The 26,957-nt window shown below is 36.5% G+C and overlaps 1 protein-coding gene across 12 annotated transcripts in view; it reads right to left on the bottom strand.

Moving 5' to 3' along the window:
* The window catches only part of PPFIA2 (PTPRF interacting protein alpha 2), a 287,577-nt gene that overhangs the window by 2,842 nt on the left and 257,778 nt on the right, over positions 1 to 26,957 (bottom strand). For 9 of the 12 annotated variants that reach the window (XM_074539658.1, XM_074539661.1, XM_074539660.1 and 6 more), the window contains 10 exons: positions 17,010 to 17,091; positions 13,304 to 13,504; positions 11,199 to 11,261; positions 9,799 to 9,828; positions 8,067 to 8,242; positions 7,130 to 7,227; positions 5,205 to 5,380; positions 5,040 to 5,108; positions 3,929 to 4,088; positions 2,265 to 2,357 (listed from right to left, as the gene is read on the bottom strand). In XM_074539658.1, the coding sequence (XP_074395759.1) occupies positions 2,299 to 2,357; positions 3,929 to 4,088; positions 5,040 to 5,108; positions 5,205 to 5,380; positions 7,130 to 7,227; positions 8,067 to 8,242; positions 9,799 to 9,828; positions 11,199 to 11,261; positions 13,304 to 13,504; positions 17,010 to 17,091 (1,114 nt within the window). In that variant the 3' untranslated portion in view covers positions 2,265 to 2,298. The remainder of the gene's footprint in view (positions 1 to 2,264; positions 2,358 to 3,928; positions 4,089 to 5,039; positions 5,109 to 5,204; positions 5,381 to 7,129; positions 7,228 to 8,066; positions 8,243 to 9,798; positions 9,829 to 11,198; positions 11,262 to 13,303; positions 13,505 to 17,009; positions 17,092 to 26,957) is intronic. The other 3 variants (XM_014271727.3, XM_014271761.3, XM_074539659.1) reach the window with 2 other exon arrangements.

The raw sequence follows: 26,957 nt of genomic DNA, 5'->3' as shown, positions 1-26,957 counted from the left end.
CTGATGTAGTCTAGGCGAGGTGTTACAAAAGCCTGGGTCTCTAAGATGGATCTGGAAAATTTCAGGAGCTATGTTGTAATGAATAATCTTCCCTTTTGTCCAACTATCAATCAACTCCTTCCATGAAGAAACTGTTAGTCGGGAACTGTGCTGACAAAATTCTGAAAACTCCTTTGTTGCCCTTCAATCTGATATCTCCCTCTATGGGCAGTTTCCGTTTGTTGTAAATATGTTTCTGTCATTCTTGACCTGCAGGCAATTTGTTTAAATTTTCAAGTTTGATATGATAGTGAAGGAAATATTTTCCCTGCATGGTTGTTTTTTGTGGGGAGGTAGAGGGGTGGGATGTTGGTTTGATTTTCAATATAATGTACTGGGATCAAAATTACTTGAACTGCTTTTTGGTTTATTACCTGCATAGCATTTTGAAGTTGCCTTTATAGTAAGTGCATATAAAAAAGTTCTAGTTCACATCATCTTGTTCCTTCTCTAAAAGGAGTACATGGTTAAATGAGAAGAGAAATACTAGTATATTATTGTCAGTTAACCTAATGTATTAGACTTTACATGTAGATGTAAATTTGCATGTAGATGCAAATTTGATATCCTTATAGACCACTCAAGCATTTAAGTAGTAGAATAGTGGACAAGCAGCAAGTACTGATGTGATACATACTTGAAACACTACTAATACCCCAATAGAAATTGAAGTTAACTTGTATAGCTTGTATAACTTTATATACACACCTTTTTGCTCAAAATACATACCTTCCATATATTATAGTGCTAGAAAAGTCTGCTACTTTACTTTTGTTTGTGCTTTGCTTCTTTTTAGATATTTTTAATATAGTGGGAGTAAATGGTTTGGATAATCGTAAATTAATTTTTATTAGTGCGTCAGTTTCCCATTTCTGCTTTTATTGCACTCTTCAAACTTCACCTCAAGTGCCTGGTCCATTACCATTGGCCTAAGAGAACTTCTTGGTCATCCTTAATTGCTTCCAACATTGTGATTCTGAAGCTCATAGGAGAAAAGGTTCATATCTCTGCCTTCCATTTCTGTCACCACTGAACCCTGTGAGAGTCCTGTCACTGACTTACTGATGCAATACCATGCTTCAATGTATACATGCATACACATAAAAACATTTCTATAGTTTATGTGCTTCATCATCATCTTTGTAGATTCAGCTACTAAACTTTGCTTTTTCAGAAAAACCAAACCAACAAATAATCACACCCTGCCTGCAAGTTTATTCTTCAGGAGTGGCTCAGAAGGTCCCATTTTTACTAAGAGGAAGATTGTATATCTTGCAATCTTTCGAAGTAAGGCTTATGTCATCAGGAGGATCCTGAGCAATCCACTTTTCCCACTGTTAATGCTTGCTATTGATAAGTATTTTTTGAACTTACACAAAGTTAGTAAAATCTTGACAACCCCAAGTCTGTCCCAGTCTTGGGAATCAAAACAAAAAAACCAGCAACTTGCTTGCAGATCCTTGCATGTCTTGCCTACAATATCCAACAGCTACTGAAGCATATTTGATGTCTGATGAGGTTTTGGTGATACTCAAATATTTTTTTCCAGCTGCCTTGCAATTCCCCAAGTAACTAAATGGAAATTGTTTTAGTGAGAATATACTAGCATAAAATGGTGCCATATTGATGTAACTACTTATCATGTGTGTATTTTTTCCAAAAGCTGGGATAAAATAGAAACCTGTATTTCCACAGAACTGTGGAAAAGTGACTCTGTGATATTTATAACCCCACTCAAAAGATATATGGTGAAAAACTTAACATAAATTCCACTACTAAATTTGATCGAAAGTTGCATCCAGCTCAGATAATCCTTTCTTTGTCAGTTCTGAATGATTTGAGAAATGCAGGAATCTCTGTAACAGATAAATTTTCAAGATTTTCTGTATGAGTAAGTCTGTGCAGCTACCTGATGTTCTAAATTGAGCCACAACTTTAATTAAAAAAAAAAAGTAAATCTCTTCTGCTTTAGTAGTGTTGCCCCCACATTCCAGCTCCTAGTAGAACTCTTCCAAGTTCTCATAAAGTAAGTTCATTCCCTCTGCCTTTTTCCCAAAATATGGTTGGTAGTATCCTGTGGACTGAGCTTAAGTCTGTTATGACCAAATGACGGCCCTAGGGAGTCCTTAGTTACGTCCTCTGCTCCATGTTGGTTTGTGCTTGGATAATGTGGGGTGTAGTGCAGTCATAAAGAGCTTTCATGATGGCCCCTACAGAATACTCACAACAATTCAGTGCTGGCTTCTTTGCTAGGCCTTGTCAGCATGAGTATGTGCGAACTGTTGAGCTGTCTAACCTCTGCAGTCGTGATGAAGCAACTGCAAATTGGGAAGGAAAAAAAAAGGAAACAAACCAGAGCCTCTTTAGAATCATCAGTAAAATATATCAGTCTGTTTATCACTGGAAGGGTGGCTGTTAAATTGCTCTGTGGATTTCTCTAACATGATCTGAGCATGATCTGGTTCAAAACTCAGCACTTCTTCATGGCTGATGTACTGCTGGAATCTGTCTAAAGGGAATACAGTTTAAAACTCAATTTTGTCTTTATTTTGTTGTAATTCCTAATGCAGTTACCTATCATGCTGTTTAAATACTATTGCATTGTTACTGCTGAGAGATAGGAAGCCAAATCCTGGATGAAGATACAGCTCTTCAAAATTACTTCCCTTTAAGTCTACTGAGTTCAGTATACATGGCTCAAGAATTAACTGTCTGGAAGACCTAAAGTAAATCACTAAATCTGCCTTTTGCAGATTGCCTTTTGCAGATTTGCCTTTTTGTTCCACATCTGTAAAATGCAGAATATCATCTTCTACATCATACCATGACTAGAAGATGAAATCCCTTAATGTTTATAGGGTTCTTGTATATTACAGTAATGTGGGCAATGGAAATGCCATGGAAGATAGGAGTCAATGGCATTCAGTGATGCTACCAGTAAATTATTCCATGTGTAACTGCAACCATAAAGCACTGTTTTTAAGGGTGAGAAACTCTAATGGAATTTAGATGGCTTTAATGGAATTTAGGTGGCAATACTATCATACCAAGTTCAGTATCAAGTTACAGGATGTGATCTCTACAGGTCTCTACAAGTTTGAGATAAGTCTATTTGTAGACTGAATCCTGTCATGATTAAATAAATGGCAGTATTTTAAATGGGGCAGTTTTTGTACTAATATTTCTCAGAACTTCAGGCAGGTATACTTGGCTTTATCTTCCATAAACCTGAAGAAATAGCTGTGATGGGATTTCTTTCCTCTGCCTGCTCTCTTACAATGATTTTTAAATTTTATTTAGTTTTTAATTATGATCTGCTTGCTAATTTTCCACTCATTTCTGAGTTTGTGCATCTTTTGGAAATCAAAAGATTTCCAGAGAAAATTAGGACTAGTATATAGTAACTCAATTAGTGCCTGAATTTCAGCATTTGCTGGCTGCTTATCTGCTGGTGACTGTTAGCAACTTCAGTTATTTGATGGCCAAGGCTAAGCTATTTAATTTGAAAGTAAGATAGGAAAATAAAGGTGATAGCCCTTCCTAATTGCGTTCTCTAAAAATTTGCTTAGATATTATATTCAGTCTCAGTTGAAAGTTAGTAAATTAATTCCAATCTTTCTGATTGTTTCCTTTACAGCTGTAGGATAGTGAGATCAGAATTTTTTTGTGTTTTAAATAAACACTGTTTGTCTGAAGCAAACCTGAAAAAATCAATAATATGCCAAGTCAGTGCTTTTCCATTCCCTAATTCAACTCTCCCAGACTCGGTTCACCCTAGTTAAACGAACACAATCGTTGTGGTGCGAGACAGACATGCTTTAAAAGTAAACCTGGCATGCTGGGACAAGCCTGGTGCTTTCCAAGAGGAAGTGCAGGGATGAGTTCGTACCGTCACTGGCCATCTTCCGCGACTGGCCAGATGTGGTGGTGAGCCGGAATCCGGCGGGCAGCGTTTCTGACGCGCCCGGCATCATGCTGATCCCATGGACCTCGCGCGGCGGGAACTGCCGTCGCCAGGAGGGGCCGCGCCTGAAGTTCTTGTCATCGCTCTGTCAACAGAGTTGTGTTTGATAAAGCAAAAGGAAGCTTTTTGATTTACCGCCCTGCTGTGTGCTACCTCTGCCACTGCCAAATGTGTTCCATAACAACTACCCTGCCCTGCTGCACTGCATCCAGGCACTGTAATGTGTTTGAAACATGCTGGTAAAAGTAAAAGCTTGAGAAATATTAAATGATGGGGTGGAAAACTCTTCTTAAATCTTTGGCTCGATATAGTCAGGGGGTTTAGTGTCACCTCTATAGAACTTTCTTACACAGTGACAGAAAGTGATTTATTACTGCATTAGGAAGCTTATATAAAGTACTAAAAAACGATTAAACACTCATGTGCATGCAGAGAATTCATAGGCAACTGACATTTTCAGCAAATCCTTAAAAGTTTTATTTCTCTTTATGTGCCGAAGTCCAAGACTTAAACATTTTTGCACTGGACTCTTATGTTAAGATAAATAATTTCCATAGTTGGATTTGAGATTCCTCTTCCCAGATACCTCCCCCAAGTCCCACTCTATTAATATTGATCAACTTTGGAGAACTTTGAAGAAAAAAAGCAATAAAGAACAAACTGAAAATTCTACTTCTTTTCTTTATTTTTAAAAAAGGTGTAAGTGTTCTAAAGAATAGACTGCACAGGCATCCCACCCACACACATCCCCCACCACCTGCTCTGGCCAGCAAAACTTCCACTCCATTTTGCATGTTTCCTTTCTGGAAAATGTTCATCTTAAGGTAAGAGTGCAGTGTCAAATTTAGTATCCAAGAAGACACAAATATGTAGCCAAGCTGAAGTTACTTTAAAAACCTTCATGGGTATTCCTAATTTTTTTAAGCTGTAACTGACTCTCTTTAACAATGTGAAAATTAACATGTATTCATGCATTCAATTTAATGTTAATGTTTTACTATGATATTTTATAAATACTGAAAATAAAATTAATTACTTCCTCAAGTCGTCTTTCAGTTCCTAGTGCTAAAAGGTTGTTGTATTCTCTCTCAAGGATCTGCCGTGCCTAGAGATACCAAAGTAAACAATTAAAATGGTTGAAGATGAATAAAAGGTAAAATAATGGGTACAGATTAACCAGAAGGAGCATAAGCAAGTTTACCTGTGTGTTTTGTGTTGGAATCTGTAATAATAAAGCTAAACTGCTGTAGTCAAAATTTTCATCCAGTGCTATAAGTGAACCATGTACACCACTTTCTAGAATATTATTTGCATATTCTCGGAGGCCAATGGCTTGTATCCAGCGTATGACTCGATCATTGCTCCATACAAGCACATCTGTAAGGACATAACACCACGTCAGTCTCCTGATACCTTGAGAACTTCCAGATTGTACAGGTGCATGTGTGTAGCTGTGCATGCACTGTGGATGTCTTACTGCTTTATTTCATACATGACGAATGCCAGCACTATTCATGGAGCTTTAGTATGTCCTATTGAAAAACTCTATGTGATTAATTATCTTCAAGTAATAATGTTTCCAAAGGAGAAATGTGCTTCCAGAGGGGATCTCCATAATGCAATTCTTCTCACTTCCTATATATACCTTTTCAATTTACAGGCAAGATTTTACAGTGCAAAGGCACTGGAGAAGTAGCCATTCCTCAAGGCTTCACATGTGAGTTGTGCATTAAACATTTTGGGAGTTGTGTCAGCACCTATCACACACTAACATGCCTATCACATACTAACATAAAGTAAAAGATTAGTTCACTATTTTAGAGACAAACTATTTTTAGTACAGAAAGCTGCTAGATTTGTTAAGTCCATACCAATTATAAAGTTAAGGCAACACAACCAGCTAGGAAACCATTTTTGAGGATTTAGCTATTCTGAAAAAGTATCCTGCCCTACCTGTAAGGTGAAGAAAAAAGTTACTTATACTAATCTTTAGAGTTATAAGAGGGAAACATAGTACTGAGTTTTCTTTACTAAGTGATGAGGCTTATTCCTGAACCTTTACAAGTCCAGCTGCTGTGGCTGTTCTGGGATCAGGATTTCTCCATTGCTTGGCTGAGAGCATCTCACTTTTTGGGGTCAGGATCAGCTGAAACACAGTGGCAGGCAGAGACCAAATCCCACCTGGGATCATGAATAACTGACCAATGCATGACGGTCATTATAACCCTTGTCCTAGAAGGAACTGAAGCCACTAGCACTGAAGCCACACTAGAATTTGAGACCAACGCCCAATTCCCCTATGTCTGTCTCCAGCTAGACCCACTTGGGCTGACTGGCACTGATCCTGCATGTCCAAGGCAAAGTCTTGGCATTAGTGCATGCCATGATGTGCCTTGAACAAAGGCACAAATTTTTTTTTTTTAGCTCTTCTGATCAGCATTGTCCTTGGGAAGTGCTAACTGCTGTAGTCACTAGAGCTGGAAAAGCTCAAAGGAACCAAAGGATTCATTTCTGATAGTTGAAAAAACCCCAGCCAGCCTAATTGTTATATACAAAAAGAACCATGCAGTGAGCTGCAACTGCTCTAGACAGCTTTACACAGAAAAAAAAAAATTCAGAATCAGCTGTGAAATCTTCTAATAAGGCCAGTTTTGTTAGGAACTATTCTTATGCACCAATCAACTCCCTCAGTGGTCAACCCTCCAAACAGCATTTTCTATGATACATTTTGACATAAGAAATTAAAGGCAAAGGTTTTCAAAAGCTGGGGCATAGGGTCCTGAGTGCTCCCATTTTTTAGCATTGCCCCCAGCGCATCCCACTGAGCTGCACACTGTTTGGCCTTGTGCTTCTGAGCCTGAAAAAGGTTCAGATAAGATCCATATCCAAAACTCCATTTAGCAAAATGTATGTGTGAAACCACCATTCAGAACTGCAGCCCCGATTCAGCAAAGTAGTTAACTGTGCCCAATTTAATTTAGGATTTGTTCTGAAAAAAATGGACTTATGTTAGTTTTGCTTAAAGCACATGCTTAAATGCTTTGCTTAAATGGCATGACAGTGGGTTAACAGTGTCAAGCTTCAAAAGAAGAAACATTCCCAGTATTCATTCCCAGGAACTATCACCTTTTATTTCATGCTGACTCATTTCTCTTCGCTTTTCCAGTTCTTTTCTATCATAATTCAACCTCTTTAAACACATGATTCCATATTGCAAGCTTGTTCTGTTATTTAAAGAGAAACATTTACAGAGTTAATAAAGATAGTTTTGAAGATGGGAACATATGTAGGATGTAATTCCTGAAATTCACATGAGGTGTTTCATAGTACCCATGTACGAAATCTTGAAAACAGAGGGTAAAAAACTCCACAGACTTCAGGAATGAAATGGGAAAAACCAAAATGAGTATGTTTGAATAACTGTTTTAGCATAAGAAACCCAAAGCATTAAAAGAGGTAAAAGATCTGAAAAGGTCAGCCCTTGTGAGCCATGAAATGTTTTGTCAAATCAGGCTTTTAAAAAGTGACAAATCAGACATTATATTAAAAAGAAATCCACTTCTTGTCACATAAACTTCATTCTCCCTAAAGTTTAAATGCCTTTATTTCCATATTTCCAATTTAACTTCCTAGCTATATCCCTAGGTAACCCAACAACTGTCAAATTGCTTGTATTGTTAACAGCTTTTATGTGCTACACACAATAGCTTTTCATTATTATGAGATGTCAGGGCTTTGAAGCTTAGCCTAGCACTTTCTGATACTTCACACCACTCAAATTATTACTGTTTCTGTATTGTCTAGAGTCTATTGATGTATTAATGGTTCCCTGCTCGTTACAAAATTTATCTATACCAGTATCTTGGTTTTTAGAGACATAATTGCAATGTGGTTGCTATTACTAAAGGAATCTCTCTGAATTCAGATTTCTGACAGTCAGCCCTCTCTTTTCCGTATGTTTTTCCTCACTAAAACAACAGAAAGTGGTTTTATTCTGAGCAGCACTGAGCACTAGAACAGACTCAAAAGCGTTTTTACGGTTGTAGTTTTTATGCCCACGTACCGATGGAAACTGTCCACCATTTTGAGGTGCACGCGCAGATCTTTCTTTGTCAGGTGGTCCAACATCCTGGCATCTACCAGGCATTCCATGAAATAACTCCGGTACTGAGGTAAGCCCAGGCTGGGCAGCCATTCATTACCTATCCACTCATGGTTCATGTCACCGTAAGCCAGGGTCTACAGAGAGAGGAAAACGGAGAGGGGGAAAAATTCCTGAGTTTGTTCAAGACTGCACCACAGACTGAAAACAAAATACGTCTCAAAGAAAAAAATTATGTTGGAAAAAAATTTATGTCTAAAAAATATTAGCAATTCTGGTTTTGCTTTGCTTTAACACTGGAAGAGGGAAAAACCACTGTGAGATATTTGTTACAGACTGCAGTTTTGCCTGTTGCATCTTGTTTTCTTATGTAAGTTTTAAGGAATTTTTTCAATTTTGAGTTTTAAATGCAAGCAGACTTGTTACACAATCAAAATATGTGTGTTTCATAATCCTACTTGCATTCAATCAACCTTCTAGAATATTTATGCCAGGCAAACCCTGAACTGTTAACTGGTAATACAAACATGGCTCCAGGTAATCCACTAAGGCTTGTTTCTTTTTGTGGGGAGAAGAATTTCATAAATAGCCAATGACACTTCATAGATACCCACCTGAAATCCTTTAGAGAGTAAAAGTTAATTTAAGTTGTTTGGCACTCAGGCTTACATTTAAATGAGATATTTTCAGCTGTGAACAGTTTAAACCTAAATCCATCAAATGTAGAGCTCAAGAAATTAATCGAGATAGAAGCAAACCAGGCTCCTCCTAGAAACTTGTACCCAGGCTTCATTGTTCAGCTAAAATTTCACTAGGGTGAGGAAGGGACTACATGAAAAAGCCATGCATATGGAGCTATTTTTATATGAGCTTCCCTATTAAGATGCAAAATAGATTTTAACGTCTCACTTTTGTTAATTATTTTGTATGAAAAAATAGAAAACTAATAAATTGCAAAATTTATACTAACTAAACAGGATCATGCTCAGAATAATTTTCAAGCCTAACTATGTCTTTGGTTTATTTTTTAATGTCATAAATAAATGACATTAAAATAAATAGATGACATAAATAAATGACATCCAACACAATTAATGCTGGATGGATATATATCTATGAGGGAAAATATACTCCCCTTATATCTCATTCTTATAAGATTTTGAAGAGAAAAGGCATGTCATCAGTAAAGACAGCAAGATCGGGTAAGTGTGCATATATTAGAGAGAAAAAGTTTAAAAATGTAGCTCATTGGCATTTTTAAATAAAATATATGACAGTATTTGTAGGCTGATAACTTGGGTGTGATTTATACAATTGTTCTAAAAAATTTTGGTGTGATTGTAGAAAAGTTAGCTCTCAAATTCATGGCATATTTTACTGTCCTATTCTGAAAAATGAGGAAAATGCCTACTCTCTAAAACTCTTAACACAGCTTTAGATAGGAGATAGAATATGTCCCTGGAATGTAGTAATTTCTTTTGTGAAAAATATTCATGACATATGTACCTATTTTCGCTTCACCTAAAAAAACTGTCCAGAGAATATATTCTCTAAAATGTGAACTCTAAAATATGTAAATCATAGTTCAGTCATTGAAATACTGTCACAATATTATATTCCACTATGCATACTGATGCGCCCAATTACATTATTATCAACATTCAATTTTAAAAAGTCACATGAAAAATCATACCTGAGCCCAACTGCCTTCTTCAGACTCCTTCTGTATTATCAGCAGGAAGCAATTAGTAAAGCAGGTAAAAAGACAATAAAAATTAGTTATAAAAAGATGTGATTTTCATATGCATGTTAATGAAAATGAAAATATTCACATAAAGCGCACAAATAAAATAACTGCCCAATGGCAATGTCCTAGGCTAAATTACCTGGAAAATTGTAAGACCAAGACCATAAAATGTAGCTAAGTTTTCAAGACAGAAAATCATTATATCTTGGTGAAATTTTACAGCATTATTTAAACACTCTTCACAGTTTCACAATTAAAACACAATCACTTGCCTAAAAATTTGGGCATTAGGGATGTAGTTTTTTGTTTCTAGTTTGATTTCAAAACATTAACAATAAAAAGATGTCTTCTTGAGAAGGTACTGTAAAGGAGCTTTTTACATAACATTTTTTATGGAAAAACTGTATTTTTCTGGCTGGCCAGTTAAACAGGATCAACTCTACTTCTTGTCAGTTCAGTGCTGTTGCATTTGCCTTTATCTTTACTAGCAATAATAAAACTAGAAATGAGCTCAGTCTAAAAAAAAAAAAAATTATGAGAATTGGCTTCCTTACTGCTTATGAAAAACTTTAAATACTATAACAAGCATAAACTTTGAAGAAATAATTCCTTACTGCATCAAAATTTAGCTCCAGAACCTCTCCCACCATTTATGGATTGGGATGACTATAAAGTTTGCCAAACTGAAGATAATTTTTTAGAGATATCACTGGAACATTGCATCATCTTTCATAAGCCCATTTTATAGAGTTATGATATAATATTAACAATCAAAACCAAAAATTACATATATTCCAAACTGAAAAAATAGAGTCTTACTTTAGTGTTAAGGGAGAAGTTTGACAAAAATAAATAAATAAATGACACTCTCCATGTGTGTCTGAAATCAAAGATCATTAATACCCAACTATGGACAAGAAAGACTCAGCATTAATGAAAACATGAAGTTGTTCAATTCGCCATTCTCAAGCCTTTTCTTATTTCTATGTCAGCAAATACAAAACACCATTTAGAAGAAGAGGGAGTAGATTACAGGAGAAATGTTGTGCCTGTAACCATGACAATTTCATTTCATTAAATGAGGTTTGACAGTGGCTCTGAAACTATTGTATACTCTTAAAAGTCCAATACTGGTATCAGGGTCATGCAATTTTTGAGATGGCAATACCATTTGCTGAAAAATTATGCAACTATTCTTTAAATTCAATTTCATTACTCCCTGCAACTTTCTAATGGCATGCTTTGGGACGCATCCCACAGAAGATATGGCACGTGTGTTAAAGCAGGAACAGGCCTATTCTCTTTGGAGCACTGAAACCATTAGAAGTGGAAGTGGAATGACTAACCGTTTTAGCTGGAGCAGCAAGATTTTCCATTTCTTCGTGGGTCACCCAGACATTGCCTGAGGGCTACAGACAAGGCCCGCAGGAGGGCAGGTGGGATCCACATTAGGTAAGCAGTGGTAAAGAAGAAAGGCAGCACCACTGTAAGTTAACAGCGCATCACCATCAGCACAAGCACGTTCTTGCCTCTACCGAGCTGCAACTAGAGACAACTTTAGACAACTTGGTTTGTATCTTTCATTAGCGGCTTCTGAACAGATGTGGTGGAGTATTACAACTAGAACTGATGGATGAAATCTGGCAGAGCACTGCCACAAAGGAAAGAATAATAGTTAAAGCTGCATTTCATAAACAACTAGCAAATGCAACCTTTAGCTCACAGATCTGTGCACAGGTAAGCTTCAGCTCCCAAAGATTTTCCAGCCTAAATATTCTGCACAAGTCACAAGCTCATATTGTAATCTAAATAATGAATACTTCTCCCATGTTTCTGTAAATCAAAATGTCAAGAAAATTCACTTCTAAAACTATTCGTCCTCATCCTATTGTTTTTCATCAAATGATTACTAGGACACTGAGGAGAGTCAGGGAGGGAGCATGGATGTGTGCTGTGTTTTCTGGAGACCTGAGATAAATTAACTCCTTTCCTGAGAAAAAGGGGAAGCAGAAAGACTGGAGACTCAGAAATGAACGTTCCAGAGCAGGGCAGCTTTGTGTGCACACAGTTACGCAGGAAGAATTAAAAAAACAAGGCAAAACTATTCCCAATGTTTCTAGCTTGAACATAATATTCCCTCACTTGATAAGTGTAAATGCTATTATAGTTTAAAATATCGTCTTGTGCTCTTAAAATCAAAATTAATTTTGTGTAGTAATTAAAACATCATATTAAGTCTTTACTGTTTTACTTTGGTGAAATCCACTGCAATTCATATTACCATGACAACACACAAAACTGTTTTCAGGGAAGAAAGTATCAGACAGCACAATACAATATTTAAAGAACATGAGCAACATGAAGATAAAAGGGCAATCAACGGCAACATTAGGGCTGTTTCCCAGTTACTTATGTAGGTCACAAAGGTATCTGAATTCTAATTTCCAAAAAAAATTCTCCATAAATCCAATGAAGACAACATATTACAAAATAGAAATACTATTAGCATAATCATTATTATTGCCTTTCTAGTAGAAATCTGAGTTACACCACATGAGTAGCAGCCTTTGTCCTTCACTTCTGTGCCATGTTTACCATCTGATCCTCGTTTTTGTTAGTCTCCATTGCTTCTTGCATCTCCATTACCATCAGCATATCTCAGCATTAAAAACTTCCCTTTTGTTATCTTGTTTCTTTTTTCCTCATCAGTTTAGCCTATTTTTTCCTGCTTTTTATATATAGCACATTCATTCTTACTCTCCCCTGATCTACTTCCTTGCTCTTTTTGATATATGCCCCTTTCCTTTCAGACTTGTATCTCTGAGTATCTTTACTTGCTTCCCTCCTTTCTGCCACCACTTTCTGTTCCTCACTGAATGCACAGGCTCCACTTCCACTTTCCAGATGCTCCCCTCACACTTCCAATCACTGCTTCTCTTAAAAGCATGAAGAACCTAAAGCCAGCTCATTTGTATTAGATAACATTTGAAAGGGTGCAAAAAGAGGGAATGGGATAAAGACTCAAAAGAGCTGTGTTCCTGCATGACCTCTCCCAACACCTGCCTCCCCTCCACCCTAAAAAAAGAAATAAAGAAAGAGAACAAACAAACAAAAAAGAGAAACGCAATCTGATTAGGCTGGCAAAGATGATTTGAAGAAAGAGGAAGGCAAAAATAAGGGCAAAATTACAAATAAGATGCTTGATACCAATTTGGATAACATCAAGGATAATCAAAACAATGACTTAAAAAAAAAGAATATCTGATAAAAGAAAAACATCAGCAATCAACAATCAAGGAAATGATGAACAGGTAGTTCTGAGTCTTTATTAGCCAGTTTTCACTGACTGTAAAGTGTGTGTTATCACAGAGCCACTCTGGTACGACACAAGTTTTTCTGCAGACACCTGTAGGGTGAAGTGGGAAGAAAAAGTTAGCTGAACACGACTCACTGTTCTGGATGTTGGAGGTGCTGATGGACTTGTCAATGACACCATCTCCTGGATTGCTAATCGGAGTTTTAGGCGATGGAGAGGATTGCTGATTCCAATTTCTCTCTGAATCTCAGTGTCAGACAAAGCAGACATGATAGCTCCGCTCTTCACATTGGCACGGCAGGCAGCGACGTACCAGGCTGGCATCCCCAGCCAGAGCTGCCAAGAGAAAAGGGCATTTCATCCAAAGCACTGCTCCATCTCCCAAATGAAATTCCAATCATAGAATATCCTCAGCTGGAAGAGACCCACTGGCACAATCAAGTCCAACTCTTGGCTCTGCACAGAACAGCCTCAAGGATCACATCATGTGCCAAGAGCATTGTCCAAAAGCTTCTTAAACTGTAAGACTTGGTGTCATGACCACTAACAACCAATTAATTAATGACCAATAACAAACAAATCATTTGTCAGGACACCTATCAGTCTGAATAAGCATGGTAACACACACAAATAAGTATGAATATCATAGTCTCTAACAGAACAAAATTGTTTCAGAACCTTTGAAACTGCCATGATTTCATGTGAATTCTTTTTGCGTTTACTGTAATCAGAACTTTAAAGCAAGGCATGCTTTGAATTATTTTTAGAGCTGCCTCCATCCCCTGGGCTACTCCTTTCCCAGGTTTTAATGACCAAGTACTGGCACAAATCAATGTTACTTCCTATCTGATAAGATTATGCACAGAAAATCATCTAAGAGGAATTAAGGAACTTTTTCACTTTTGTACTAAAATTTGGCTTTTTCTTTTTTAACATGGTGTACCCAAGACACACAATCTTACATTTCTCAGCTTTTATCTTCTGAGTAGAAATTAACCAAGCCCAGTTCAAATAATCAGGGACAGACTTTACAGTAAATTTGGACCTACTGAGTGTGAATTACTCTTGTTTTTCTCAGCTTTCTCATTTTATGCTGCCTCATTAATATGAATGTCAGTGTCTACAGCTCTTTTTCCCAAAGGAGGTAATTTCATATCACACATGTGAGGTTTTTAATCATGGTGTGAAGTACATAATGCTTAGCAAAGCCTGTGAGAAGAACATAAGCAGGGAATGCCATAATCACTGAGATTTTACGGATAACATAATGGAAAACAAATTCACTTAGCTATGTGCATATCAAATAGGCCATCAGAATTAGCTGATTCCATTGGCTGTCTTTTGTTTTTACTCTTAATAAAGGCTTACTAAAAGAGGACACAAGGTCCAGGAAATGAAGAAATTCACCAAAAAATCTGTAAAGCAGTGATGAATTGAAAGGATTTTCATTTCATTTGACACAGTAGGGGGAAGAAGTGTGTGGTTCTTAAGAGGTTTATACTTTATCTGGGAAATATTTCCATAAAAGACAGCTGTTAGATCACTTTTATGTCACAGGGAAAACAGACTTGACTGTCAAGTTGCAGAAGGCTCAGTCAGGCTTTGAGTCCTGAAGTACCACAGAGGTTGAGACATGACTGCATTGTTTGAGTAAGTCCTTCCCACAGCTGGGATTAGACACTACCATCCATCCAGTGCTAGTCTGAACCTGAAAACATGATCTGATTCCAACAAACTGTTACAAAATACAAAGTTTCATGAAAGAAAAAAAAACAAAAAACCAAACCCAAAAATAATGTAGATAACACCCAGCTGCACTTGAACGGCCATGAAAAAAACATGCATAGCTTTAAAATGTATTTCATCACCTCATTTACTTTAACATTAATTTTTTTCACACATAAACCTGGAAAGTGGAAAACCACAAACACCGGGAATTATTCACCCTGCAGAAATAAACTGTTTGCTGCTCATTAGGTAAATTATTTCTTTAACAAAGTAAGTAAATTCTTTAACAAAATAGCTGTCTAGCAGAAAACGATGTTACATGAACAGTCTCTAAAAAGAGAAGACAGAAATAATTCCAGACAGAGAACTCAGATATTGAGAGCAATATACTTTTCCAGAATTAAGAAAACACAAAATTCTTAAATTATTTCTCAACTATGTCTGTGCTACTTACAAACTACAAGAATAAATGCTAAGGCTGAAAAGCCCTGTGAAGTTTGAAAATTTCATAATATACTTCTAAATTGTGAGTATTTTTCTCATTTAATATTAGCTTTATTCTGTATTTGAAGTGACACATATTTTTCTTTAGGAGAGCATGAAATGTACTGATGCTTATAGAATAAACACACTAGTCCTATCCTTATATATTTTTGTAATCAGTTTTCAATCTGCACTGACTACTGTGACCTAAACTTCCTGTTGAGCTCTCCTGTGCTACTGTCATCATATTCCCCAAGAACTTCACAGATCCTGATTTCTCTTTATAGCCCCTCTCTTAGACAGTGGGAAGCATATCCTATTTTTCAGGGAAGAATCAAGGGGAAAAAAAAGTAAGGCTTAACTTGTCAAAAACTGCTTGAAACTGCAGATCTCCTTGAAATATGAGGGTATTGGTATGCAGAAATTACAGAATTTTGTATGTTCATGTCTCCAGCAAATCAGCCTTTACTGTAATGCTAAGTATTTCTGACTGATACAAATCTGGTTACAGAACTCCTAAAGTTGTATGACAAAGCAAAGTAGTGGCCAAATAAAGGATTGTTCCATATTAGCAGAGATTTTTTGGGAATGAGGATATAATCCTATTTTCAAAGACCATATACAAATGCTTGCATTGACTTTTGGCAGTTTTCATTTTGTATTTTTCATTAGGTACCCTCAGCAATTCCAATGTGAAGCTAAAATTTTGAGCACACTAGCTGCTTTCTTTTCTCATCTTTCATTTATTCACTAGCATATTTCTGTCAAAGGTTTGGAGAGCGATCTCCTTCTATTGCAGGGGAAAACTTCACAAAGTCTAACTGATGATCAATGGTTGATAGCTAGAGCAGGAAGGAGAAAAGTTGTGAATAAGTAGAGATGCTTGGTAGAGTAAGGAATAGACTTGTTCTTTGAGCCAACAAAGAGTTTGTATCTGCACTGAAGTGTTTCAGCCTTGCTAAATAAAAGTGACTGTGGATTCGTATAAGATCATTCTTTCTGCGGCCTTCTCCCCTCAGCATCTTGTACGGGTTTTTTTGAGTAGTTCCTTCACCTAAAACATTCATAGATTACTTTGTCAAAATTGATGACAGCTCTGCTGAATGTTTTTTTCTTCCTGATTTCCAAAACTCATTCGTTTATGTCCTCCAAAGTACCTAAAGGACAGCTCTCTGCACATTGGAGTTCATATATGAAGGCACTGCCTGTCAAATCAGGGAGATTTCAACCTGGGTCTCCCACACTGCAGGTGAAAATGGTGAGGGGATTTCCCATTATGTTTTTAAAATGTAGGAAGCTACAAATTCTTCACATTTATTTAAAATTAGCACATCATTCTACAAAAAATGTCTGTGGAGTTCCTAGACATTTAGAGGTTGAGTAATTCAAAGATTTAAAAACTTTGGGATTCAAGCGCATTTCTGGTCCTCATCCCACTGTGCAGTTCTGACTTACTTTTTTCAGCTCTAGTCTCTAATTTACACCATCCAGTGTCAAAGCCCATGTAGTGCTGATGGCACAGCGCACAGCAGGAGAGGAAGAGGCTGTAACAGTCTCTTTTAAGATTTGTAAGGACACAGAAGCAATTCACAAAAGTGAGTCACATTTTCAAGCTATGGCCAGAACCTACCTCCAGCCAGGCAACCACCGTTGGTCCATCCCACTGTGCGAAAGGCAAACCTTTCCTCCGAGCCTCTTCTAGAAGTTCATGTCTAAAAATGGATCAAGAAATGGTAAATATGTGCAGTTATGTGCTGGGACAAAAAGATGCAACTCTGCCTTTTTGTGAAGGGCAATAACAGTGAAGCACAATGACAGGCATAGAAAAAGCACAGAACACACCAGTTAACAATACAGCTCTTTCTCCTGTTGAATGTACTCTCAGTCTATTCTCAATTCTTCATTTTTTCTGACATCCTTTGAAACATCTAACATAGAAAAGGCAAGGTTTCTCTCTCTTCTTTAGCAAAAGCAATAAAAAATCAGTATACCCTATAATAAAAGGGTATCAAAACAGACATTGCTGAAGAGAAAACTGAGGGGACTCCTGGGACTAACTTATCTCTGATCTGGTAATGACTCAGTAAGGCCCAGAAGTGGCAACTTCTAGACATGAACTAAGCATGGATGTAATGCAGCTGGATGTGAGAGGAGTTTGTGTTTGAAACACTAAGCCAGCTGTACCAGCTACGCACAGTGCTAGGGCCTATGCAGTACAGCTATTCTGTACCTTAAGTGTGCCACCTCTGGCTATTTAAGAGTTGATTGTATCTTTGGTAGTTCCATGTTTGGATCTTTTTAATCATTTATTATATATAAAAGAATTATTTATGGTTTACTGATGTATTTTTATAATTATAGAATTGATGTGATTTCTCAATTTTATATATATATATATATATCTGTCTATTGAGTTGATCAAATACCATTCCAGCTCCTGTATCTGCAGTTTTTCTGGACTAAAACTGGTGTATATGTAAAACATCATTCTCAAAGCTTAATTGATACTTTTAATATGGCTGTACTAAATATTTGGTATAGTTACCTATAAACTAGTCAGCTAGTCTACCAGGAAAATGCTCTATATTAAAAACATTCAGCCATTTCACCAGACATTTCCACTGTGGTGATGGTGTAGAAAAAGCAGTCCTTCAAATGTCTTTTTTTTCTGGTATTTAACAACATCCTTTCAGCTGCCTCCCACTGAGCAAACCACAAAAGAATGCTCTCTGCAACAAGCTGTAGTGAAAAACAAATTAGACAGGGACTATGCTAATGTAGTATTCAAATTTGCTTACATTCCCAAATAACAAGAAAATCTTGGAATTATGGCTTCAATTTTTTTCTGTCCTCCTTTATTACTACAGCCTTTGTGATTCAGTTATCCCTTGACAATTTGTCACCGCCTCAGCAGCCTTTCAAATATATGTACTGTAAAATCACAGCAGATAAAAGCAATGGAGTGATCTTATTTGTAAAGAGTAGTCCTTTGGGGATTTTTGCATTGCCAAGGGGCCACACTGAGTGAATACGGCTTTAGCAGAAAACAGAACTCAAATAGTAGATTTTGCATACAGGTTTAAATCCCTGGCTCTGAATATTTATGGAAAGCAGGCTGCTTTATTTCCTGAGCTTATGCTCTAGTAATATTTAACATTACAAATACTTGACAGCATTACTGAAATTGATACAGCTTCTCCTCCTCCACAGCCTTTGCAGCAGACCTTTCCTTTGTCACAGGGATATCCCAAGCCACTGTGGAGCTATCCTTGATTTCTGTGAAAGCAAAACCCTCAGTAAAACAAGAAGTTGCTCTCTGAGTACATGAATACCCTGTTACCTTCAGCAGGCAATGGGGATGCAGGAAAGGCATCCAGGGAGATAAGTAGTGAATGCCTATGAAAGGTATTCACCTGCCTGCTTAGGAGAGCAGAATTAAGGCATGGCCAGACTTGGCCACATCCCAGCTCCCTGTGGATGAGGTATTTAGGTTGCAGCCTTCCCTCAGGGTTGGTTCTGCAGATGGTGCAGTGGTGCTGTCCCTCCCACAGATGCTACAACAGGACTGCAGGTCTCCTGCTGCTACCAGGTCTGAGAGCTGGCATGGCCATCCGTAGGGAGACACAAGCTTTCAGGAATGCCCTTGCCTCACCTGGCCACTTTTGGTGTCCCATGGCAGAGCATGGGCTGAACAAAACCCTGTACAATGTGCTCCTTCCCTACAACCAGCCCAATCCTGGGGAGCAGCTCCTTCTGCAGTTGGGAGTTCATCCCTGGAGGAACCTGATCCCAGAGTTCTTTTATCTGAGCTATTCTCTTCAATCATCCCAGCTGAAAGCGCTGGGCTGGTTAACATGTTAAGTAGAAAATGAGATCATGTCTTTGAGGGTCGCTGGCCTTCCTTGCTCGTGTTGGTTTCCTGCTCCAAGCAAGAAAGCAGCAGCACCTGGACTACAAGGAGGTGGGAAGGAAGTCTGGGCCTCTTGGATTTGGTGTTAAACCTCTGCATGACTTCAGGAACTGAGATGCCTGAAGAAGAGGCATTGGCACTTCAAGGTCTCACTTCCATGAAAAACTCAGTTCCTTTATACTGGAATTACAGAGCACATATTTCTAGGGAGTCTTCTGTGACTTTGCAACATCTGTACCAGCCCGAGGCTTGGTGTGGAGGCTTACAGTCATTCCAGTGGTCCTCAAATCAATACATTCTCCCAGAGTGGGAAAGCACTTCTGTTACTTCAGAGGCAGTCTGGCTCACAGAGCTAAAGGACAATAGAGCTGTGGTTACTGATTTCAGCTCAAGAAAATGGGGACAGGCCAGAAATGAGATGCCACAAATATACGTGTGTGTGTATATATACATATATATATATATGTATGTGCTATAGCCAAAGCCTTTAGTTTGATAAACGTAACCCAAATGGTCTTTGCATGTAGAAGGAAATTGCTCTGAATTGAAAATACTTTTAGCATAAAGATAAAAATCCTGTACTCAGACATGCACATGAATTATAGCCATCATAAGCATTGTGCCTCCCTCATCGATGCAGAAGGATAGTAAAAGGCCTTTTATAATGTTTTCTTGCCTTAAAAAGAATTTAATGCTTAAAAACTTATGATTTCTTCCTCAGATGATTTGTATAAACAGCACTGCAATAGTAAAGTTAATGGAAATTATAATTTACTTTTGGAATATTAGTTTTTGACTACTTAATACAAACTAGGAGATCTGTGAAACCTGAATCTTCAAGCCTTCAAACCTGAACCTTTATGAGCCAAACCTAAACTCAGAATTTCTATTTTTTGACTAAGAGATACATTCTTAAGTTTACAGTCAGTGAAAACCCTAATGAATGGTGTGGCCAGGTTTTTTTTTTTTTTTTTTTGTCATATGAACTAGCACTATAGAAAAAAAAAAAGTCCACTCTTTCATTAAATTAAAAGTATCATGTAGGAAAAAATATGCACTGTTTTTACCAATTGTGCAAATCAGCTGAAAAATTAATCCAGTGACCTGCCTGTTTTGGAATAGAAAACAGTATTTTAGAATGGACAGGATGTTGTCTAAAACTGTCATTACGGGACAGTCACTGGCTTCCTGAAAACAGAAGAACCCCAAAGCAAAATATTGGTAACTGCAGTTCAATTTTCCTTGCGAACACATACAGCTGATGACAGGAGGAAGAAGGGACAAATGCCCTAGAGCTTACCACTCCCTCTTCCCTTCAATACAAACACACGGTTTGGGGGATCATGGAAAGCATTGTACAGACAATCTAATTTAGGAGGTTCCTCGCAGGGGAACTGGGGATTTTCCCCTCCTCAGACTTTGTCAGAAGAGTACCCCATGTTACAATGTGTCCATGTTGCATTGGCAAGGAGGAAGGGGATTGAAATGCAATTATTTCCATGCTTGCTTAGGTTTTTTGGCAGCATATGAAAACAAGGAAAAATTGATATTAATTAGGCATTACTAGAAATGACATTATTTTGCAGATAGGGGTTTAAACCACTTACTACCACTGTAATGAATTCCACATTAAAGCCATATTTTAAAATACAACATTATTACTGCTAAAGAACAAAATCTTCTTCCTGGAGATATTATGGGAGTAACTGGAATATGCTATCATTACTGTGAGCCTGGTTTTGTAAAGTCTGGAAATTCCATGAACATCAACTGTTTAACATCAATCCAACATTGAGAAATACTTTGTGTGTTTTAGGGAGAGTCACGTGAAGTGGGCTGTTTTCACATTTTTATTAAAGACAGTAAAGAAAAGTCACATAATGTCAAGTTGTGTTGTGAAGCTGTGTGTTGGAGAAGCAGAGTTGCTGTCCTAGCACTGACTTCTGGTGTTTAATCCTCCCCAAAATAACTTGCTAAGGACACTGTTAACACTGGGCCATTTGCCTCAGCACCACTCATCCACGAGCCAGGTACAACACACTGCCCAGATCAACCTAAAAACCTGAGAGCACAACTGTCCCATAGCATGGGGACTTCTGAATGCTTCAATAACCCCTTGGACAGGAGAAGTACATGGAAGCAATAGGAAGGCAGAAAAAGTGAGTGAAATTATCCTGCAATTCTACTTCATATGTATTCTCTCATACTAAGGAAATTCTAACTCTGTATCAGCAGCTGTCATCAATTCATTGCATAAAGCCCAATGAACTTTATTAAAAACATTAATAATCTTTAAATAGAACTTGTGTAGGATGTTAATGCTATCTTGACTTAAAGTGTGTCATTCAGTGGCATTCAATTTTCTTCACGAAGACAAGGCTGCCCCCCATGAAGCAAACAAGCAAAGACAGCTCAGGATTTCTAACACACATACTGCAAACACTCTGTGCAATACACGACACCCAGACATTGTCTTGATGAAATGCAAACAATACTTCAACACAGAACTCAATATTTCTGCAAGTAATAGGATTTACTCTGATATCTAATAGGGTTCATGTGAAAAGACCTCAGGGATATTATACTGCATAAAATATATAATGTCTCTTAATTAAAACATAATCATAAATGTGAGATAAATTGACAAGGAGTCACAGTGAAGTCAAGAGCCAGATCATGCTTCTAAAACACAAGCAGAATTGATTTAAAAATTTGGCTAATGGGTAACGAAGATTGTGAAATGGCCTTTAGTCACAGACATTTTCTCAAACACAAAACAGATTGAGGTTTTTACCTAGCAGGTCCTCTGACTATGAACTGACATTATTATGGTTATTGTTATCACCAATATTAAAATGTTTCATTTATAACAAAGTACTGCATATGATAGGTTTCTAGAAGAGAACCAGACAGAAAAGACAGACCAAATATCTTGCATTTTTCTGAGTAATCCTATGATTTCAAGGTAAGATTAAACACAACTGCTCCTTGAAATCTAACATACATTCAAAGTCTGAAAAAAAGAGGAGACAGGATTTCTAATGAATTAAACTGGAATTAGATTTTATCCTTTCTGTTGTCATTTGCCAACTATTTAAGACATGCCAGAATCTGTAACTCAGGACATTGCATAAAAAAAAAAAAGTTGAATTTGCATAAGTTAATAATATCTAATAAAAATATCAACTTACATTTTCTATATATAGAAACATTTTATATAGAAACATTTTCAAGATACATTTTCTACATATGTACTTTCTGCAAGACTATAAATGGATTTAAAGTAGGAAGTGGAGTGGGAGGTTGGGGAGAGACTCAACAGTTCTTATTGCCACAAAATGCAGATTTAATTCAATCTGGAAGGATCCAACTGATTTAAAGACTGCACTAATTAAAAACTAGGCCAGATCCTGTTTGAACTTTGACACTTAAGTGATCTGGATTTTAAATTATTGGAAACCTTTGTTCTCCTTTCTGAATCAAATATCAGGTCAGGCTGGAAACAATGGACAAAATTCAATCTCCAATATTTTACAAAATGTTTTGTATTCAACTTTAAGGAGTTTTCAGAAAAAGATGACTGAAATACAGAAATCAAGATGTAAGTAATAAACAGAATGTTTTAAAATCTATAAAATAAAGACGTATAATTTCCACAGTAGCCCAGACTAAAGAATAACAGTGCTGTGGATATTCCATGTTAGGTGCACATTTAAGCTGTATGCAAACTGAAGGGCAGCGTTCTTTTTTTCTGAAGCTATTTATTTGGCTAAGTGAAGGACATTCAGGAATGGATAAGATAAACCCTGTCAAATAGATCTTCAGAGGGCTAGTATTAAAAACCAAATAAAACAGCTGTGAAATAAGCAGACTTGCATAATACACAGTCTTTCAATCTTGAGTGTATTGTACTACATCAGAGACCCTCAGTGGTCCCAGGATGGTCAAATGTTATCAAATCTCTTTTTACAAAGCAATTTCATAATCAAATATTATAATATATTGTGGTAACCCTTGTTCAAAGCTAAGTTTTGTTTCCTTTCACCTACTGAAATTTCCTCCTTAAGTCTGCAAATTCTTATTCAAGAAGAAAATTTCTACAATAGATCAAAGAAGAGATGAAGATTTTAAACTTGATATAAGGTTAATTACTAAAACCAAAACAAACAAGAAAATGAACTGGTGAAAGAGAAAACAGTAAAATTATATGCACAAATAAAATATTTTTTGCATATATGTTTGTTTTGAAACAACATGAGTGTTCAAACAGAAAAAAAAGTTTTTATACTCTGTGAGTCTTTTGTGATTCAATAAACAGAATTCATGCCTTAACAGCATTTGTTAAACTCATAATTTTCCACTGTCTTTAACTCTCAAATGTCTTTGTGATTCTGGACTTTAGAACTCCCAAAATGTGTTTATTAAAAAAAAAAAATACAGAAGTTATCTCCAAGTAGTTAACTCATTCTGTGAAGCACTTCAGGAACAAGTCCTGACCTAAATTTGTGAATGATTTCGGTTTTCATTTATTCTGAGTACTTTGAAAGCTTTTATTTTTTTGCATGGATTCAGTTTCAGTTTTCTGAATGGATTTGTTACATAAGATTCACGGAAAAACAAAAAAAAAGTAGGAATAAAACAGAAAATAAACATGGTGCTGAAGATTAATATGTTCAGCAACCATGGCATTTTAACTTACCCAGATATGCTTTTCATGAGATGAAGAGAGATGAATGGAAAAAAAAAGCACATAAATGTTAATGAACATATAGTAGTCCATAAAAAAATAAATAGTATGATTGATAAAATAATATCATCATTATAACTACAGAAATCTTTGTAATTGATCTTTCAATGCTTTAGAAAACTTAAGTGCTTTTGTGAGAAGCAATGAAATTGTCAAAATGAGATTTTCATTAAACTCATGGTGGCTATTTATTAGGAACCACTCAGCACAGCACATCTTCCATCAACAATACACATTCATGCCAAAGATCTGCAAACACAGCAGATGTGGAGTAGGTTTTCAAATCAAAGCTTTTTGCTTAGCTTTGAATAATTTCACTAGGGTTTTTGTGCAACCCTAAAAATCTTGAAAATCCCAAACCAAATTACCACAGATACACAGTAAAATTGAGCGGATTACATACCAAGGTTTACTTTTCTATGTGCACTTTAATCATATCTTAGCAAAATATCTCATAGTAATCCAAAATGACCTAGAACTGGTTGCAAAATTTTATATTTGCAGTTTTATTGTGAATGAGGTATGTTTTAATTTCAGCAGTCATTCTAACACTGTATCAGTAGCAACAGTGGTATGAATGATTTGCCCTTTAGGTAACCTATTATTGCCAATATAACAGGTACAGTATATGGAGGAGAAAGTAGGATTGCTGTAGTCATTGCTGATAATAAACTTTCTACATCATCCATTAGTTGCCATCATAAAAAAGAAAATTATAGACCTGAATGAAACCCAGACACCACAGAATATTACATTTCTATTGACAAATTATTTACAGAGATCTAGAAATGCTTGGTAGATATAGTTGTAATAAATGTGAGATGAAAAACCTTTTCTGTGTTTAACTAAGAAGAGGTTGCAGACGTTTCAGTCAGTTCAGAAGGGCATTGTTTTTGAGGACTTCAATTTTGCTTTCATGTGTGCAAGATCAGCAAAACAGCTGGGAGGGAGCAGAGAAAGTGCAACACAGAAAAGTAGATGGAAACAAATGACAAATTTATACACAAGAAGATTAAGACAGGAAGATTAAGGAAGGGAAGGACAACAAAGGCATGTAATATAAGTAAAGTACTAGGGAGCTATTAAAAAAATTACCAAATCTGATGAAAGTAGCACTAGAATTGAATATGCATTCATGATTCATTCTCATTTTCTACTGAGCTAATTGCAAAGACTGATGGGATCACCTTTGCTGAAAAAGCTTTTAATTTTGAGCCTTCTGCAGTATATTGAAGCAGAACTGCTGTTTGTTACATTTTCCACTGAGTACTCCTTTGGCTGTGTGTAGAGAGAAACAGGGGGATTGACTGGAATGCAAGAAATTTTCTTGTAGTTTTAATGAGCTGGCAGTTTGCAGTCACTTGGGGACAATTTATGGGAAGGCCTGAAGGCCATGATGGGAGTAGACACGGGTAGGTCATCAAGGGGCTTGTCACTTCCTGAGCATCTTGTTGGAAAATAATAAAATACAGCAGGGGAAAATGGATTTTTAATTCTAGGTTTTACCTTTTGGGTATTTTTATGGTTTGGGGTTTTATTTTGTCATAAGGCAACAAATTTATTGCCATTTTATTACATTTTCTTAGACATATGTGAATATAAAAGTTGTGTAGAATATTTTCACGATGTTGTGTTTTACCCATTTTTCCTTTAAATCCTAATTCTACAGTTAATCTGATGGGATACTTACATCTGCTGGAAAGACTTGTTTAGAAAGCCAGCTGTATGCACCAGGGTATAAGCTTATATTTATCTAGAAGTTCCAAATTGCAATGGATAGACTTCTACGTGAAGATAAGATAGGGACTAGAGCCTTGGGGGTTTATGTCTGATTAAAAAGTTGCAATTTTCTGTACAAATATTCTTATCTTTTATGAGGAAGAGAATTTTAAAAACTTGGCAAAGGATAAAAAGTACTATTAAAAAAATACTATTAAAAAAAGAAAATGTTTTTAAAATATGAGTTAGATATAGAAAAAAATATGTTGTATCGTCTTTTCCATCATCAGAATAATCTAAATAAGGTTTAATAATCCTCTGCAAAATAAAACCCATTTATCTTTACATTTGTAATGCTAAAAAGCCTCCAAGTATCAATGTAAGAACAAGACACATTTTTAATACTGCAAAAGCCTTGACTGACTAATGATTTGAAACTCTTCCAGTTAAAATACTTACTAAAGGAATTAAGTTTAAAAATAAATTTCATCTTTATGTGTCTCCAAGACTAGACACTGATCCAGCCAAGAGAAAACCACACTGCACACAGCAGACAACCCTAAGCTGCATATGTGAACACTGAACACCTCCCCTTCTTTCATCAGAATGGGAAAACAAACACTTTTTGCTAGACAGTGAGGAAAAACTAAAGATCAGGCTAAAAACTACTAACAACATATCTGAGCGTTTCATAGATAAGGTAGGAAGGAATGAAATTAAATGCAAAACTTGAATTTTCCTGAAGATTCAGAAAATAAAAGATTGGGGGTGAGAAAACATTGTACTCTTAAGACCTACATCAAAAAATAAATTGCATATGTTTAGGATACAATGGTGCTTAATAAGGTGGACGGCACAGAAAAACACCCTAATTAATCCAATTGGATTCATTTTCTAAAATGTGTGCAATTAAAAAAATCATTAGAAACAGCTATTTGCATACTGCAGAGGGCAGAAATTATTTGTAGTCACAAATACACTACATCAAATTCTAATTGCACTTGCACACATGAAACCTAATTAATTAATCTAATTAAAGGGGCATCCTGTGGATTCAAAAGCAATTACACAATAACTGCAGTGTTTCAAACAAAAGAGTCCACAGTATTCCACAAAATAGTCTACCTAATTTTTTTTTCAAGTTGCTTGTTGACAGAGATCTAAAACTTGGATTTGCCTATTAAAAAAATAATAAAAATGTT

The sequence above is a fragment of the Zonotrichia albicollis genome, chromosome 4 (assembly GCF_047830755.1).
Source record: "Zonotrichia albicollis isolate bZonAlb1 chromosome 4, bZonAlb1.hap1, whole genome shotgun sequence".
NCBI classification, from domain to species: domain Eukaryota; kingdom Metazoa; phylum Chordata; class Aves; order Passeriformes; family Passerellidae; genus Zonotrichia; species Zonotrichia albicollis.
This window is presented reverse-complemented; position numbering and strand designations above follow the sequence as displayed.